At 43.5% G+C, this 17,990-nt stretch overlaps 1 protein-coding gene across 2 annotated transcripts in view; it reads left to right on the top strand.

The window, feature by feature from the left end:
• The first annotated feature begins 206 nt into the window (after positions 1-206).
• Positions 207-17,990, top strand: part of FRMD4A (FERM domain containing 4A) — a 206,719-nt gene continuing 188,935 nt past the window's right edge. The window contains exon 1 of one of the 2 annotated variants that reach the window (XM_010716644.4): positions 207-513. In XM_010716644.4, the coding sequence (XP_010714946.1) occupies positions 448-513 (66 nt within the window). In that variant the 5' untranslated portion in view covers positions 207-447. Of the gene's footprint in view, positions 514-13,265; positions 13,404-17,990 lie in introns of those variants that run through there. The other variant, XM_085216085.1, reaches the window with a different exon arrangement.

The raw sequence follows: 17,990 nt of genomic DNA, 5'->3' as shown, positions 1-17,990 counted from the left end.
CGCTCCAGTGTGCTGAGCCATTTGTGAAAGGTCAGAAATGAACAGAGAAATGGACTGGAGTCAAAAACAAGTAGTCCTATAAATATCAGTCATCGTCAAAAGCGGTTTATTCCATTCCTCCCCTCTCTCTCCCTCTGTGTGTCTCTCCCTCCCTCTGTTGTGGTTTCCCAGATATAACTCCATGTTTCTGACTGTGAAGCTCTGAAAGGGAAGCAGCACACACACTGCAGCTTCTGCTTCCATTTTGCACACATGGGATAATCCTCAGTCCCGCAAGCAGGACTAACAGCCAGCACCGAGTCCAGACATCATCTGCACTCAGATGCTGTATTTTGATTGCTCAGGTTTTCTTTTTGTGTGCAAAACTCATTTGCTACAGCTTAAGAATTAGTTTTGGCTGCACACAGCTTGGATTGGGACTCCTGAGGGCTCTTCTCTGACTTCACAATGACTTTAGCAGCTAAATTAGAGGATATTGAAGTGACGCTGGAGCACCTACTAATGGATGTATTCGTAAGTAAGCTACAATTTCCTATTTAAACCAGGATGCTAGCAATCCAGAAGGCAGTATACAAAGTTAATGGTGTGTGCTAGGGTTGCATTGGCTTAATTCCTTCACATCTCCTGCTTAGCAGTGGATGCAGCGTTAGCAGCCTTGTGGTACAGCAAAGCCTCTACTGCAAATGGCAACATGTAAACTGGAACGGCATGACTTCAGGGCAGGATATGCTTTGCACTGGTTTTGTGTGTCACCTGCAGTGTAGGTGAAGCACGTGCAAAGGGGGAGAGTTTGGGTCAGAACAGTTTGAGGAGTAAAAGGAGTGCACTGACAGAAGTGTTAAGCTGTGTAATTGCTTAGCATCAAGTGTCTTTGGCTTGGGGATTTTGATAGCTGTGAGGTTATAGCCTTTTAGTAGTTTGAGTTTTGGGTTAGTTAGAGATGAAGGAACAAGCATAAGTGTTTTGAAAACATAAAGTTGTTCCTCCTGGCTATGTCATACACTTTAAAGTACTGCTAATTTAGAATTGCTTCTTTGAAATCATTGACATTCCTTAAGATTTTTTAAACATTTCAAAAGAGACTCCTGATTTTTCAAACACAGCCTCGTGCTCTTTGCCATAGCTGGAGACAGCTGTGTTTTGGAAGTTTTGGGGGTTTCGTGGGAGAAAAACAATAATGAGGGGCTTGTCGTGAAATTTGTCTATTTCAAAAAAGGTCATGCCAAGGTAATTTAAACATTTAGTGAATTCAATCTATTATAAAATAAGATGGCGAGTGACATTCTGAATTTTCAGAAGAGCTCATTTAGTCATCCTTTAAATGAAATGCTTCAGATTTCAAGGTCTACTCATGAGGAATCTCAGGCATCAACCACAAAAGCAAAGAGCAGGAGGGCTTGCCAGCTTTGCAGCCTGTGGTGCTGGTACTAAGGTGCCCATCTGTGCTGTGGGAGAAAGGGATCCAAGCTGCTCTACACAGCCTTTTGGAAGGTGCCCGATTGCCTTTCCTACAGGTTGCTGAGATGGGGGTAGAGGAAACACCTGGGGATTGTCCTGTCGAAGCCTTTTTGTTGGGGATGAAATACTAAAATGCTCTCAGGACAGTAAGATACGAATATATCTAAAGCCTATTACCTTTGTGCATTCAACTGCTCTCCCCAGCACCCTAGAGAAAAACATAGTTAAAAGCCCTGTTTACAGAAAACTAGGGCGTAAACCCTTGTTGCAAGCAAAGGTACAGTGTCTGCACTATGAATGTTGCTGCGTGTGGGAAGTGAACAGGACTTCCTTTGGGCTATTGCAGTTGCTTGCAGTATAAGCTTGGCACCATGAGGCCTCTTGTGCTATTTGTAGCTTGGCATCACTTTGTCAAGCTGGGTGCTTGAAGCTGAGGAGTCTGAAAGCCCCCTCCTCCTTGGGGCAGGTGCCACTGAACAGTGGGTGATTAAAGGGATTTTATCGCTCCAAGCAGTATCTGAGAGACTGCCAGGATTTAGGAACCCAGGGATGTCTGAGTTGTCTGAGGCCATTGTGAGCCAAAGCTACATTCCTACATTCATATGGTTGTGTTTGAAGGACAGGAAAAGCATCCTGCTCTTCTGGGAGCCACCAAAGAAGTCATAGGGAATCATTCCTTCTCTGTTTTTTTTATGTCCCATCATGCACACTGTTTTGAAACTATGTCTAGTCTTTGTCCATTCTTTTGTCCATGTCTTACTTCCATGCAAAAGTCTTTCTTCTGGTGGGGATTTTTAGTTTAGTTTTGTTTTTTCTTGTAATTTACAATGGACAAAATAAAATATGGGCTAAATGATAAAATCAGAGAATGATTTGAAGGAGACTTTTAAAGATCACCTAGTCCTACTCCCCTGAAACGAACAGCGATGCCTGCAGTTAGATCAGGTGTTCAGAGCCCAGACCAGCCTGGCCTTGAGTGCATGGATGGGGCATCCATCATCTCTGGGCAACTTGTGCCAGTGCTTCAGTACTCTTATGGTAAAAAACTTTTTTCTTATATCCAATCTCAGACTTCCGTCTTTTAGTTTGAAACCATTTCCCTTTGTCCTACCCTGCTGAAGAATCTGTCCCCTTCTTTGCAGTAGCCTCCCTTTAGATGCTGAATGGCCAAAATTCTTAACAGCTGCAAGTGGCCTCAGTCCATGAAATGAATGCCTGTTTTCTCAGATAGTTTTGAGCTAGTCTCTCAAACGTGTAATTCCAGAAACCCAATGACACTTCCCCAGCTGGGACACTGCAGTCACAGATAAAACTGTGTCCCCTATGAAGGGACATGTGTGTGCCATGCATCGTGCAGTGCCATGCTGTGTCAGACCCCCAGCTGGCTCTGGAAGAGCTGGGTGTCTGTACAGCATTGTGCAGGGACAGAGCCGCAGTGTGGGCTCTGTGCTTCCTCATCCCTCTTCTTCCACTGTAGAGACTGATGCCTTAACATTCAGCAGTGATAGCCTATCTGGGCTCTCTATCAGGGCTGTGAATCTAATCCAGCCTACAGCAAATCAAGGAAATAACTATTCCCTTATGAGCAATCAAGTTTTCCACTGGCTGGATTCTTCTAAAATCTATCTACTACCTAAGAACTAAAGCAGAAAGAGTTCTGGATAAGTGAGAAATAATATCCCAAATGGGGGATCATTCTGTCAGGCATGATTTTCAGGCTTTACTCATACATTGCCTTGCCTTGTGGCGATGTTTGATCTTAAACCACCTGCCCACTGAATGATGCTAACAATAATATCTACAACTCGGTATGAAGGAAGGGCAAAATACAGAGCTCTGTCTGTTATAGATCATTCTAGTTGCCAGGTTTGTTGGAGGTTGTTAACCCATTACCAAGCATTTTGTCATTACCAGTAAGACTGATATTTGGGTTAGGAGAATGGGGCCAGACTAACAGGGCTGCACAGGTTATAGGCAGGTAAGCTGCCAGGTGACAGGACTCTCCTGGGAATGATCTCAAAAGTTGTTCCAGCCAATGCATCTTCGTCTATGTTAGGTTTATTGCTGAATGAGCGATCTATCACTGTAATGTTCCTCTTTCCAAGTCTCTGATGCCTTCCATTACTCCAAACCAAGCAATTATTTATAAAAGTGGGAATCAGTGGTCTGTGGAGACTTGTCTTGTCTTTTTTTTCCTTGGAAGAAACCTATTTTTAATGGATGTTGGACTGCAGGACCAGTAATCTACTCCCAGACCAGTAAGCACTTGCTTTAACATCTTGTACAAACCAGCAAGCCCACTGTATCAAAGTGAAGAGAGAAAGGCTATAGTAGACAACAAATGAGAAATAACCATTTGTTTCTAAAGAAAAAATCCTTTCTCAGCTTAAGCTAACCTACCTTGATACCATTTGTCTACAGCAGGAATATTGACTGAAGACTGTAGAGTTTGGCCAGTTTTTCACTTGATAAGGATTTTAGTTAATTGGTCCTGCAAGGATTCATCTGGAGTGAATTCAGCCTTATGTATGTGTGTGAGTTTGAGTAAAGATTTGCATTCCCATGGCATGAGCTGCCACATCCTTCCAGGACATCCTGTACTCGCCACATTGTCAGCCTGCTATCAGAAAAGCTGCTGTTGCTGCACTAATGCTTCCTTTCCCCCATTATCAAAAAGTGTTGGAGAGCTTTTCTGGTCTCTATGAGACAAGATAAAAGAGAAGTCTCTGACATGACATTTCTTAATTAGCTGTCATCACCAGTGGGCTGCCACCAAACTGCTGAGTGAGGCGGGACTTGGCTGTCTCTGCAAACCCAGGCAGGGAGATGGGGCTAAAGCAGGGAGGCCATATGGGGACAGACATAGCAGAACCTTCAGGCCTGCAACAGACACGGACACCTACAGATCAGCATCCACCACATCTGTAGGTAACCTGTTCCAGTGCCTCACCACCCTTGTAAAAAACTTCTTCCTTATCTCCAATCCAATTCTCCCCTGGTTTGGAACCACTTTCCTTTATCCTATCACAACAGATCCTGCTAGAGAATTTGTCCCCTTCTTTCTTATAGCCACCTCCTTCCCCCACAACCCCCCCAGTAAATACACATATGTACAAATACATACATATACATAAATGTGTGTGCTTAAATATTCAGGAGCCTATTTGATAAGTGACATTCATGAGGACTTCCTTACATGTGGTTGGGCTGTGCTTACTTTGCTTTGGGTGAATGTTGCAGTCAAGGCTGAAAGAAAACAACAGATTAGTGATGCCCCAGCCTCCTTCATCACCCTGAGAAACAGCTGCTCTTCTCCCTTCTGCCAAGTCCTGGCAGACTTAGCAGCAAAATAACAAGGACGTGAAACTTAATTTCTGTTTGTAATATCATAACTTAGTCAGAGAACGTCAGAGGAAAATACCTGGGATGCTGCACGTACTTTGGCTCATTCTTCTGCCAGCTAGTTATGAACAGGAAATAAGGTCTGACTCAAACTCTTGTGCCCAGACCAAACTAAAGATGAGTCTTTGAAGGTGCAGGCATCGAACTCCAACCTTTGAGACTTCAAAATGAGGTCAGCTCCCTTGACCAAATGGTGGCACAAGGAGGCAGGGCTCCATGAACACCTTGGCACTCCCAGGCAGACCAGGCCACCTTGTTCCTATAAGGATTTGAAATGATGCCCACATATTGCAGCCCCTGAAGCTGAACTGTCAATGGAGGAACATTGAAGTAACCTGATTTTCAGTAACAATAGAGAAGCAGCAAGAAAAGCAGCTGCAATATGATACAACTCTTTTCCTCATCATTTTGCAGACAGGGAAATAGACAAAAAGGATATGAAAAAATTGAGCAGCACCATCCCAGATGAAAAAGAGTAGAAATCTAACTTCTGTAATTCCAACACGGTGATTTATTCCATTCTGTCTATAGTACTTCAACACAGAAGCTGAATAATCCAGACTACGAATGTTTAGGATGGAGATCTTCAGTGCCAAGGGTGAGGTGTACCTTTGCATCTACTTCTGGCACTCTCTAGTATAGATAGGTGTTATTACTGGTCCATTCTTGCAGCAATCACACCATTAACCTTGTTTTTTTCTCACACCATCAATACTGATAAACAATAGCCATTCTCATGGTCAATAGAGGCAATGTGTGGAAAAGAAGGGTAATTTGCAGGGTGTAAAAAAGATGGTTGGGTGTAATAAGTGGTTGTGATGAATTTGTTTCAACCACCAAGTGCACTCTGCACACTGCATTTTTCATCCTTGCTGTAATCAAATAAACATGCTTGATGTTACTACCGAGTCCTGGTGTCTGAGCTACATTCATTTTAATATCCAAGGCAATAATAAGACATTATCAACATGTAAAGTGATCCATTAACCTCTATAGCAGTAATAAATTGTGCGACTTTGCTAGGCTGCTAGAACTTGCTAATCAAGGAGCAAGAAGGAAGTCTGTACTTGGAGCAGTCACAAATCACGAATAAAGAAAACCTGAGTTTGCTAAACTCACCCTCTGCAACATAATAGGTATTTCTCTCTAGAAAAAGCAGAATCCTCTAGTTTATACTCAGCATATGACTTGCAGGAGTTATAAAGCCTGAATATTGCCAGTAGAGTGAGTAGAAGTAGAATCAGGTACCCTAACCTACACTCACAGTTGAGGATTCTCAGCAGTATGAGATGGAAGAGATCCCATTAGGTAACTATTCCTCAGGTTTTGTTTAGAGAGATGCTTCTGAAAATGAGAACATAAAAATGATCATAACAGGTCTTTCCAACAAATCACCATTCCAGCATTGTGTTGGGCAGCCAACATCAGGTGCCTATGGAAGAATGGAATAACAGGGCAAATATTATCTTCCCACTACCAGTTATCTGCACTCAGGGGTTTCTTGGCCCAGAAGTGGTATCTTTGGATTCATATGCTATTTTATGAATTTGTAGACAAATTTTTTGAACCTAATGGAGGGACCTGAATGTACAGCTGCCATGAAGAGTTCTGGAGCAGAACAGCCACAGTGTTGTGCTGCAGCCCTGTGCACAGTGCAGTCAACTACAGATAGCTCCTAACAGAATCACAGAATCACAGAACCTCTCTTATGTGAGTGGGGTCAGGCTGTTGGCCCTCAGAAAGTCTTTTTGGAACAGAATTGCTTTGTGAAGAAGTCCAGACTTCCTTGCCTACACTGAGAAATGCAGAAATAGAGAATGATGAGCTGGGAGTAAAAGTGTGGGAATACCAACAAGTAAAGGCACAGTAAATAAATACAACACTACATCTAATAACTGGGAGAAACAGACCAAGAGTGGCCGTTTGTCAAGCATATTTTATAGCCAGTGAGAACACATTCACACTTTTAGATATCATCCACCCTCACTCATGTAGGCAGCTAGAGTAGGCTTGGTGCTTCAAACCCTGCAGGTACCCATTTCTTTACACTGATGACAAAAGAAGTGCAGATGACAAGCTCACATGAAGACTGCCAAAGTTAGAGGAGGTAAATGCCGCTCCAGATGTTCCTTACAAATGAGGCAGGGTGTTGATGCAACCTGGTAGGCGGAGAAGAGTTGAAGATATTTCTAAGATATTTCCATTGAAAGCTGATAAGAATTGCAGAGGCAGAAGATCCAGAAAGCCAAACAAACTTATCACATTTCTTCATCTGTTCACACAGATCTACACAGCTCGGAACGTAACAAATTCTTTTTGTATGTTGCCAGTGTTATCTGTTCCTCCTTCAGTTTTCTGCAAATGCAGTTTTGTCCTCACTTAGAGAAAAATCATCTATATTCCATACAGCTACGAAGAAAATTTGGCTGAGAGGCTGCTTACCTGCTCTGAGAAGGCTTAAAAATATCCAAATGTCTCTCAGAAGTCTTCTATTTCCCTCCTTTCTTAAGGGATTTGATGGCCTCTCTGCTACCAATGTGGCTTTCTGTATTAAAGGCACCATAACTCTCTCTCCTTCCTTTACATCCACTTTCCTGCAGTATATTAAGATTAATCAAAACAGTGTAACAAAGATAAAGTTTGAAAAGAGAGAAAATTACACAGCACAAAGAGGCATTTATCTTCACCGTGTTTGACATAGTCCAGATGTGGCATATCCTGTTTAAGGCTTACATTAGCTCAAGGCTGAGTACCTTCCATGCCGCTCTGAGCAAACCTTAATTTCTTCAGGAACTGGAGCAAATTAGCATTACTGAGTACTACACAAGAATAACTCGCTAACATTTTAGGACTTGGTAATGAGAATGCACTGAGTATACACCCGTTCCCCTCTAGTCACCAGGATTTGCAAGATCCCAGATCCCTTACAGAAATATTACAGTCATATACCAGCTGAGTGCATGACTGCTGTCCTACACATCTCATTCAGCCTCTGCTACACATGCAAGATGTGGGAACGTGGTGCTGTTGCCAAATCTCTCTTTTCTTGTTTATATAAGCCCTGGAAGTCAGAGGCGGCCTCTCCAGTCCATTGGTGATGTTTACAGGGGCGTGTCTCAAGGGCAGTGGGGTCAGGCAAGTTCCCTCCCTAATTAATTACTTTCTCTCTGAGTTATGTGGGAAAAGAATCGACCTACCGGCACACCAAAACTCAGGGGAAATGTCCTTCCATCGAGCTGAGGCCTCATTTGCCCTCTGCTGCTGTTCTTCTGGCCAGGCTTTGCCAGCAGCCCATCCTTCTGGATGCAGAGGCTAGAATATTTTCCCTAGTAAGGACCACGTGTAGGACATGGGAAGGAGAGTAGGAGGTGGGACGGAGGCAGCTTCAGAAGCAGTAGGAGAAGAGAAGGGGTGCAGATTGCCTTACCCCTTTCCTGAAGACATTTTATGGAGTGTCCACATCTGGGCTTCAGCTTTCGCTAAAAGACATGCCCACCTCAGCCTCTTTCAAGCAGGTTTAAACATAGTGCTCTGTTTGGAGATGTGTTCTGCTCTCTGACACTTGTCAAAGCAGTCTCCAACCTGACAGCCCAAATCATTTTCTCAGAGGCATGTAATCAGTGAGCTCCCAGATGTGATTACTCCTGAGGCTCCACGGATATATAAAGTCCATTCCCTCTGTACTTGGCACTGGTGAGGCTGCACCTCAGTACTGTGCTCAGTTTTGGGTGCCTTCACTACAAAAAAGACATTGAGGCCCTGGAGCGTGTCTGGAGAAGGGCAACAAAGCTGTGAGGGATATGGAGCACAAGTCTGATGGGGAACAGCTGAGGGAACTGGGGTTGTTCAGTATGGAGAAGAAGAGGCTCAGAGGAGACGTTACTGCTCTCTGCAACCGCCTGAAAAGATGTTGTGATGAGGTGGGGGTTGGCCTGTGCTCCCGGGTAACAGTAAAATAATGGCTTCAAATTGCACCAGGAAAGGTTCAGGTCAGATTTTACATAATACTTCTCAGAAAGAGTGGTGAGGTATTGGCACAGGCTGCCCAGGAAGGTGGTGAAGTCACCTTCCCTGGAGGCATTCAAGAAACATGTAGATGGGCACTGAAGGACATGGTTAGTGGGCAATATTGGTGGTAGGTAGAAAGTTGGACGAGTTGATCTTAGAAGTTTTCCAATCTTAACAATCCTATGGCTGTAATATATATCAGAAATGAACTTCTCTGAGTCATGAGTTCATGAACCCACGTGTGCCATGCTGCAGCACTTCTTGTCCACAGGCATGGGGAGGTGTGAAGGACTTTGTGCCCACCGGCTGTGATGAAGGCTTGCTGCATGCAGAGGAAATCCATGGCTTTCAGTGGCTGGGGACCACAGGCTGCCCCTCTCACCTTAACAGGCTGCTGAATTATTGCCAACTCTGATGGAAAAAGTTGATACAGGAAGGGAACACACCGGCTGTGTTTTTCCACATTTTTTCCCAGAGTAGAGTGGTATATATATCATGATATCTTTCTCTGAAACAATGTGTGACCGTTTTTTCTGTATTATGTTTTGTTTTAATTTTAAGACAAGCTGGGTTTGCAATGGCAAGCAGTGCTTATCTTTCACTCTCAAAGTGGGCATTTCCTTTACAGTCTGATTCTGGGTGCAATAAAACATAAGTTACTGAAACCCTCAAAGCATTATTCTGTTGTCATTGTCTTGCAAATCTTTGTTATGCCCCAACATATAAGCTCAGGAGGATTTCTTACAGTGAGAAGAAATTCCACCAAGATTAATAGGAGCTGTTAAAGAGCTCAGATACAAGCAGTTTCCTTACAGGGACTCCAGGGAAAAATTTGGCTTTGCTATGGATAGAAGCCACGGATATCATCCAGGATAGAAAATATTGTCAGAAGCTGCAGTTATCAGTGTTCTCCTCTTATTCTGTTGCCATATTTGTGTCTTCACAGAGTGCAGCTCCAAAGGGGGTATTTCTGTACTGAATGACTTTTCAGGTTTACAAAGCAGTGTCTAGTTGATAGATCTGATAGATACAGCATGATGCACTTCAGTCTGTGCGACTGATGCCACTGATCTCCACTTGCCAATCTTGCTGGGTCGACACTGGAACTTGACTCTTCTGTTGCAAATGTAAGACACACTTTGCATCAGTAAATGATTTTTCTATCCTTTTTATTGAAAGAGAAAAAAGAATCTAGTCTAAATAGCAATCTTTTGGAATGTAGTTTCCTCTGATGCATTGTTACCACAAACCACTGTTCCTGGCAGCATGCAATTAGTACTGAAAAACATCCACTGCTTAAAAGAGTTTCGTCTTTCAGCAGTTAGTAAATATAGCATGCCTCTGTTGAGGGTCTGTGGTGACAAGGCCAGGATGTTTCCTTGCAATAATTTGGCTTTTATTTCCTACTATGCTGTTCAGAGATTGTCTCTGCAGACAAACACAGCTGAATGGAGCCTCAGTGATGAATCTGGTCACCTCAATCTGCTCCCGCAGCCAACAGGAGAGGCAGGATTTGGGCAGAGGAAAACAGTACTGGATGAGTTGAAGCACCCTTGGGCATGCCTATATGTGCCACAAACACCTAAACTGCCTCTCTTGAAACAGTGAGCACAGAAAATAATTTAGTACCTTAGGTCATACCCAGCTCCTGGCCTTTTGGTCACACTATGCGTGCGTTCACTTCCAGCCTCTCATCTAGAATCAACTCTTTCTCTTGTAAACAAATTCCATCAGGAACTTAGGGAATGAACTTCTTTCAGGATGCCGTGCAATATGGAGGTTTGAATCCCTCCACCCAGCTGGTCATCCATCATTATCCCAGCCATCTGTGTAGCAGCTCTGGGTCTTCCCTTTTCCCCATGTCCTCATGTTGCATTTTGGGGCAAATAGCGCATTTCCAGATTCATACTATAAAAATACAACTGCACCACCTTCACATTGCTTTGGTACTTGGATCTGAAAAGCTGAGGCAAAAAAATAACTGCATCCTATCAGCAGCAGAGACCACAAGTAGTCCATTGAGTGCCATTAGTTTACATGGCTCTAAGGAGAACATTTAGTCAAGACTACATTCCCCAAAATAGTATCTTCCAATTATGCTATATCCCCATGAAATGCTGTCTTCAGAAATAATTCTACACTACCTGTCCTGTAGGAAATCTACCAATCTAATCATAGTAGACTACTCTGTCTACCTGCCTGTAAATGTACCTTGAACAATTTTAAAAACAACACCAAAACTCATGCTTCCAAATGTTTTCCACAGATTTGATGACTCTAGTTTGACTTCCTGCTTCTACATTTATGTCAACTTGGAAGTGAGGAATGACACAGAAGAAAGAGAAAGTGTCACAGTGGTTCCATGTCTCCAGTTTTTAGTATTTACATGGAGGATACCCATAGGATTTTGCCTAGAATGCAATACAGGAGGTGAGGGAGAGGTCAGGCCCATGGTATATCATGCAGAGATCTTGTTGGAGCTGACTCCAATGTCATACATATGGATAGGCTCCTACTTCTCAAGTGCACCAGAAGTTTCCTGCAAAGATGAATATTCATGTTACTATTCATCTGCCTTGAGCAATATGCAGATTTTCATTTCATTTACAAGACCTAAAAACCTACAGAAAGAATATGTAGATTGTGCAAACGACTCCCTCGTGAAGAAAATGTGTCCAAATGCTGCCTCATACTGATACAACGAGATTGCCTGCTTCTTGTCCCAGTATCATAGACCCTGGTGAAGATTCATGTCCTCCTGCGGATAAAGATCTACATATAAAGCTGGTCTTTCTAGGAGTTGAAACATAGAACAATAGAATCATTAAGGTTGGAAAAGACCACTGAGATTACCCAGTCCAGCTATCAACCCATCCCCACCATGCCCACTAACCATGTTCCTCAGTGCCACATCCATCCTTTTCTTGAACACTTCCATCTTGAACACCTTGACTCCACCATCTCCCTGTGTCAGTGCCTCACCAAACCTGCAGGAGGCCCTGCTTACAGGAATACAACCCTTCTGGGAAAGGGTCTGGGGGTCTGGTGTGAGCAATTCCCCAAGATACCAGTAGATCCCCAGTGGCTCTGCTGGTACCAGCGAGAGCTCCTGTGGCCAGCTGAGAAATGTCAAGTACCTCATTCTTAAACAGTCTGTGAGATAGCAGGGGAGTTAATGCTCATTTAAAAACTGCAAGAAGCGGAGACTGTAACTCTGCACCTATTCCTTAGAAAGAATCTATATAAGTCAGTCATGCCTAAGATATTTCCATCTTTTCCTGTCCCCCTCATTCTCTTTGGCAAGAGCCATATGGAACTAATTATGAACAAAGGCTGATTGTTTTAATATTTAGAGTTTCCCACATCAAGCCGCCGGTTTCTTTCCTTGGCTGGTTTTAATGTATGTGCATATGTTGAGCAGATACAGAGTTCCTCTTCTCTATTCTAAACAGTTGCTTTAATGTCATGTCCACAACACCTTCATCCTCGCTTTTGGACCTCAATCAAAACAAAGTATTTTTAGTTTTGTATTAAAATGAGAACAGTACACGGAGGAAGGGATTGGCTCCACAGCTCAGCAGAATTTGGTCTCCTAGCTAGACAGCTCCAGTTACAGATAATCCTAATGCAGTTATTTCTCTAAGCACACATACAAGTTGTAGATAGCACCAAGCAGGTTTCAATGACATGGATGTGTACAGAGGGAATGTGAGTGGCACTGTGTGCTCCTTGCACTTTACGCATGTGCTGTGCTGTACCATACCCAGCACGCAGCCTTAACCCCTGAGTGTCTGTGTTTAACTGAGCAGCCCAGAGGCTCTGTGAAAGCCCAACAGCTCTGTGCCTGTGCTTTCCAACCTCCCAGAGAGAGGAATATCTGAACGTAGGATTTAACATTAATCTCGGCACCAGATGGTGATACACCAGATATTCTTTTTAAGGTGAACATGTGATCTACTGTACAGCAAACCAGAGGGGTCTGCAGTCACATGACAAAATGTACAATAAGTCTGATAGAGCTTTGATGAGACAACTGACCTGGTTACCATCTGTAGCAACAAGAAGCAAGCTTGACATTTTTGGAACATTCTCCCCAGGAGCTTAATTCTTCCACCTCTGTGGCACAGCAATCCTGCTGAGCAAACCACACCAAGAAACAGAAGGAAGCTAAAGATACGCTGCTCGAAGCATGTTGTTAAGGTTACGAGACTTGGGCTTTCCTTTCCTTTTTTTTTCCCCCCTCCTCCCCCCCGCTTTTCTTTCAAACAAACCACATTTTGACTCATACAGTCTGATGTGAAAACCCACTCAGCTATTTGATATTTGGGAAATCTCGATGAGCCTGTAAGTTATTTCAAAGGAAGCCTGTGTGTGTGCAGTGAACTCCCTCTCTCTTACACACACACACACACACACACACACACACGAGTTAGCTCTGCACTATGGTAGTACAGACTGCCGTGACTCCGGGTAGGACCCGAAGACTTTTGTTCAAAATACCATATGGATCACTGAGGAGACGCAGTGTGGAGAGGGTAAGCTGTGATTTCTTTGTACTAAATGCATGCCCAGTGGATGAGGAGGGTGCCATGTGATAGCAATTGTCTGCACTGCTAGCAGTCAGAACTAATAGGGGTTTATGCCATGGTGTGCAGAAACAACTGCTGGTGGGACCTGTGTGGGGATGTATGGGAATCAGCACTGGTCAGAGGCTGTGTGGTAATTTAGAGCATTAATTGGTGCCAGCAGTAATTATATGATAACATGCAGTCATTGTAACTAGTCAGAGGTTCTGTGATGATCTTTGGAGGTAATTGATGCTGGAAAGAGTTGTTTCTAGTAATCAGTACTTGAGAAAGTGTGATGGCGTATGGCAGTAACAACCAGCGGGGAGCAAATGATAATGTCAAATAACACCAGCAGAAAGCTCAGGGCGATGCAGAAGGGCTCTGTGTAAGTAAACATAGATGCAGGAATCCCCCAGGTCTGTCCCAGCAGAGATATACAAAGAGGTAACACAGAGCAGGATGGGCTGTATGGTGCATGATGTTACTCCAGCTGGTGCCAGGCAGTGACACAATAGGCCACATTTGATGGCAAGAAGTTCTGCAAATCCAGAGCAACTCCAAGCTGCTCTGTGCAGAACCGTTGGAAACCTCCATCTGAGGCATCTGTTTTGCTGAAAAGCAGTTTCCTGGCAGCCAAAGCCACCTATGAGCTTACTCTGAGTTTAGTATGTGCATCATTCAAAAAGATTATATGGTTTGGAGTATTTCAAAACAAATTATCTTTCATTTTTTCTTTCATTTGCATGAATGTCTTGATTTTTTTAAAGGAATCTGAAAAAAAAAAATCTCAACATTTCATTGCAGGTCAAAAGCTGTCTCAGTTACATGCAAAGCCATTCTTTAATTCTTCCTTTTGCAGAAGGGAAAGCAGAATCACTTTGTGTCAACATGAAACATATTTTCTTTGCCTTTCCAGTTCAGCAAGCAAACCGAAAATAATCAATTACTCACACAGCTTTGGTCTTCTATTGTTTGATTGTTGTTGGTGCTTCGGAGCACATTCAGAAATGTTCCTCCTGGTAAATTTGGGCTTTGCAGTTCAAGATGATCGTTCTGAGAGGGGTCAGGGCGGGCTGTCCTGCCTGAAGGCTCAACCTGCCTTGGGAACAGTGCTTTATTTGTGCTACCCCATACCCAGATTTGTTGTAATTAACATTGGCCAGGGTTTGCTGTTCCATAGAGGCACTGCTTTTGCTGTTTGATGAACAGATATGGATCAGTGTTGGCTGACTTTGAGGATGCTCTTGCAGGCGTGGGGAGCTGGAGCTCCCTTCTCCAAAGGGGGTCCTCACAGGGTGCAAGCTTTACAATGCTGTGGGGCCAGCATTCTCGAGCCTCCACCCTTGCTGGCTGGAAGGGCTTCCAGCATCAGGGCCAATGTAGGGATGGGCAAAGTTTAGGCTAGACATTAGGAGGAATTTCTTCTTGGAGGAGTGGTCAGTCATTGGAACAGGCTTTTCAAAGAGGTGGTGGAGTTCCCATTCACAGAGATATTTAAGAGGCATGTGGATGAGGCATTAAGAGAGATGGTTTAGTGTTAGGACTCTGTAGGTCAGGTTGTTGGCTGGACTTGATATTCTTGAAAATCTTGAAGCATACAGGATTTTATAATTCTATGATACTCTATCTGAGACCAATGAGCCCGGAGAAAAGTCATATAACAGTGTGGAAAAGAGGAAATACACTGGATTTGGAGAAAGCTACCCACAGTGGCCCACCTGAGCAACAGCTGCCCACGTCCTCTGACTTGACCATGAAAATTAGTTTTCTCATGGAAAGTTTAGAATGAGAGCAGTACAATGACAGTTAACTTTTGAAACAGCCCCATGGTGGGGATTACAGGAAACCATGGAAAAGGGAAGGTGTTGGAAAAGATCAGTAGTTATATAGGAAGCAAGAGCAGAACAGACTGCAAACTGTACACTATCATAGTTGTGGTTTGTATAATAGCCATGCATGCAGCATGCACATGCTGCAGGGGAGAAACATGCATATTTTTATATTTATGGATATATGGATGCAAATATATGTAGATAACAGAACCATAAACTCATGGAATGGCTTAGGTTGGAAGGGACCTTAAAGATCATTCAGTTCCAACTCCTGCGGTGGGCTGGTTTCCACCCACCAGATCAGGCTGCCCAACCCAACCTGGCCCTGAACACCTCCAGGAATGGGGAATCCACATTGTACATGGATGTGTGTATAGGAAGTGAGAGATACTAATCACAAGTGACAAGAAATGGGGTGTGGGTATAGGAAGTGAGGGACATTAATCACAAGTGCCAAAACATGGGCAAAACTTGTAACTCATGCAGAGGACAGCAAGCACTGACATGTATCAACTCATTGCTTATCTTAACTCTGCTTTATGAATGGGAAGGGACAGTGTGCCATTGATCCCAACACAGTGTCTCATACCATACACAGAGGTTTTGAGTTGGCTGGAACCTTATCAGCAAAAGCAGGGGCACGGTGGGTGGGTGTGCTGAGGCACATGGCTCCAGTTCAGAGACCAGCTGCTGTCAGAGAGTTATGTGTTGTTTTATTTTCACACACATTCACAGTTTATTTCTCTCCTTCCCACTCTCTGACCTAAGACTGGAATGGTTTAGGCTTCTTGTCAGGCAAATATTGAAGCCTTCCTTTGAGTTATGCTAGGGAATTTGGTACAGTGATGTTTGCAACCATCTCTTTTTTTTGTGTGTGTTCTAAATTGTTGTCTTTAATCTCTCTGCCTTGTCACAGAGCTACTTCATTGGGTAAATGGTTTTTGAAGTTGTTTGCAGCCAATTTCATTAAAGCATGGCATTGAGCTCCCAACAAGTAAAGCTAGAAGGAAACAATCCCCTGTTTTGGGGTCTTGAAGTCACACAGAACCTACGTTTCCCAGCTCAGAATCCAACGAAATACCACTAAGTGTGTTATCTAAGACAAAATTAAGTTCTGTGCTTGGAGCACAGCAGAAGCTGGTGTCAGGACTGAGACATTGGCTGGACTCACCTAAGTCAATGTGGATGTCTATGAGACATCTCCATCTTGGCCAGCACCTCAGGGATCATTGCAGAAGATGCAGTTGTTGCCCGATCACCTATGTTTGCTTGAATTAACTACTCCTTAAACTCCAAATAACTCTCCATTAGTCAAGTTACAAGGACCCTGTGATCAGAAGGGGACACCCCAACCTGTTGACACAAACCTCATCCCTCACACGCTCTCTCTTAACACAAATCCTTCCCAACCAGATCATCCGACTCTGACTCTCCTTCCCCCACCAGTAAACACGCACGTTAAATATGTAGTCCTTTCTCTCTTTGCATTATTAATGTGAGACCGTTTATGCCTGCGAGCTATCTTTATTACATCCATGTGCTGCGGATGTGTGTGAGAGGAAGATGAATGGAGTCCTGCTAATGCCTAACAAATGCCTGGTACCATTCAGAGATCTCTGTCTGCTCTTGCAAGGCACTGGCAAAGACGAGCACATACTTATTCCCTCTCTCAAGACCTCACTGGCTATTTTCCAGCCATGGGAATGTTTCTCACCAGAAACACAAGGCATTGTTTTTCAAGTTAGAAAGCTGAGAGAAAACACACAGCTTTCTTGCATTAAGAAAGAGCAGGTCTGCCCTCTCTCCTGCCTCTAAGGCTCAAAGGATGGTAAAGATGCTGTACAAAAAGGAAGGCCATCTCCAGAATAAATGAAGTGCTGTGAGAAACAAACCAAAATGGGTATGCTATGGCTAGAAAAGTTGTTTTATATTAGGTCTTGCAGTCTGCACCCTAGCTTTAAGTTCCAGATTTCAGCGATAGTCAGTCAAAAGCCCTGTGCCCACAGTGCTGTTAATGGATGTTTGCAACTCAGCAAGGCTTCAATCTCAATCATTTTTTTGTTTCTTGTGCCTCTGAAGAAGGTAAACTAAGATTAAAAATGCATCCAGAGCTCCAAACCAGAACTCTTCTGTCCATTACATATGTGCAAATCTACTCCAGCATGGAGCTGGGACTGGTATTTACCTATGACACTTCTGTGCCGAATGGATATCCATGAACATTCACTGATATCATGACTCTAAAACAGATCAAGCAGAGATAAATCTTTAAATGGATCTTTACTGCCATAGAAAACAGATGGCAGAAGACAAAGCTCCCATGTTCTTATCCCAAGCTGCAAGCATGTTAAGAATGCAGCAGGAAACGTCATTCCTCCTATAAATAAATTTCTCTTGAGAAGAGAGAACCCAGCGTTGAAAAAAAAAATCAGTCTATCAGCTCTGCAGGCCAAGTCTGAGGCAGGTTTTCCCACGCTGTTCTGCAGCTCATGGCGACCTTTGCTTTCAGCGACAATAGGACGCCTTCAGGCAAACCCACCAAAAGAGTTGGGGCATGTATTGCTACTGCACAAATTATTACTGAGTTATTGATTTTCTATCTCCACTGGACAAAGCATAATTCAGCCTTTGCCTTGTTATTAATCATTTTCCAGCATGCACTTAAGAGTAAAGTGGTTGGAAACCTTTCACAGCCAGGGCTCTAGTGAGGGCTGTGACAGGG

This window comes from Meleagris gallopavo, chromosome 1, assembly GCF_905368555.1.
Source record: "Meleagris gallopavo chromosome 1, MGAL_WU_HG_1.1, whole genome shotgun sequence".
Taxonomy (NCBI): domain Eukaryota; kingdom Metazoa; phylum Chordata; class Aves; order Galliformes; family Phasianidae; genus Meleagris; species Meleagris gallopavo.
Note: the sequence above shows the minus strand (reverse complement) of the source record. Positions and strands in the feature narration are given on the sequence as shown.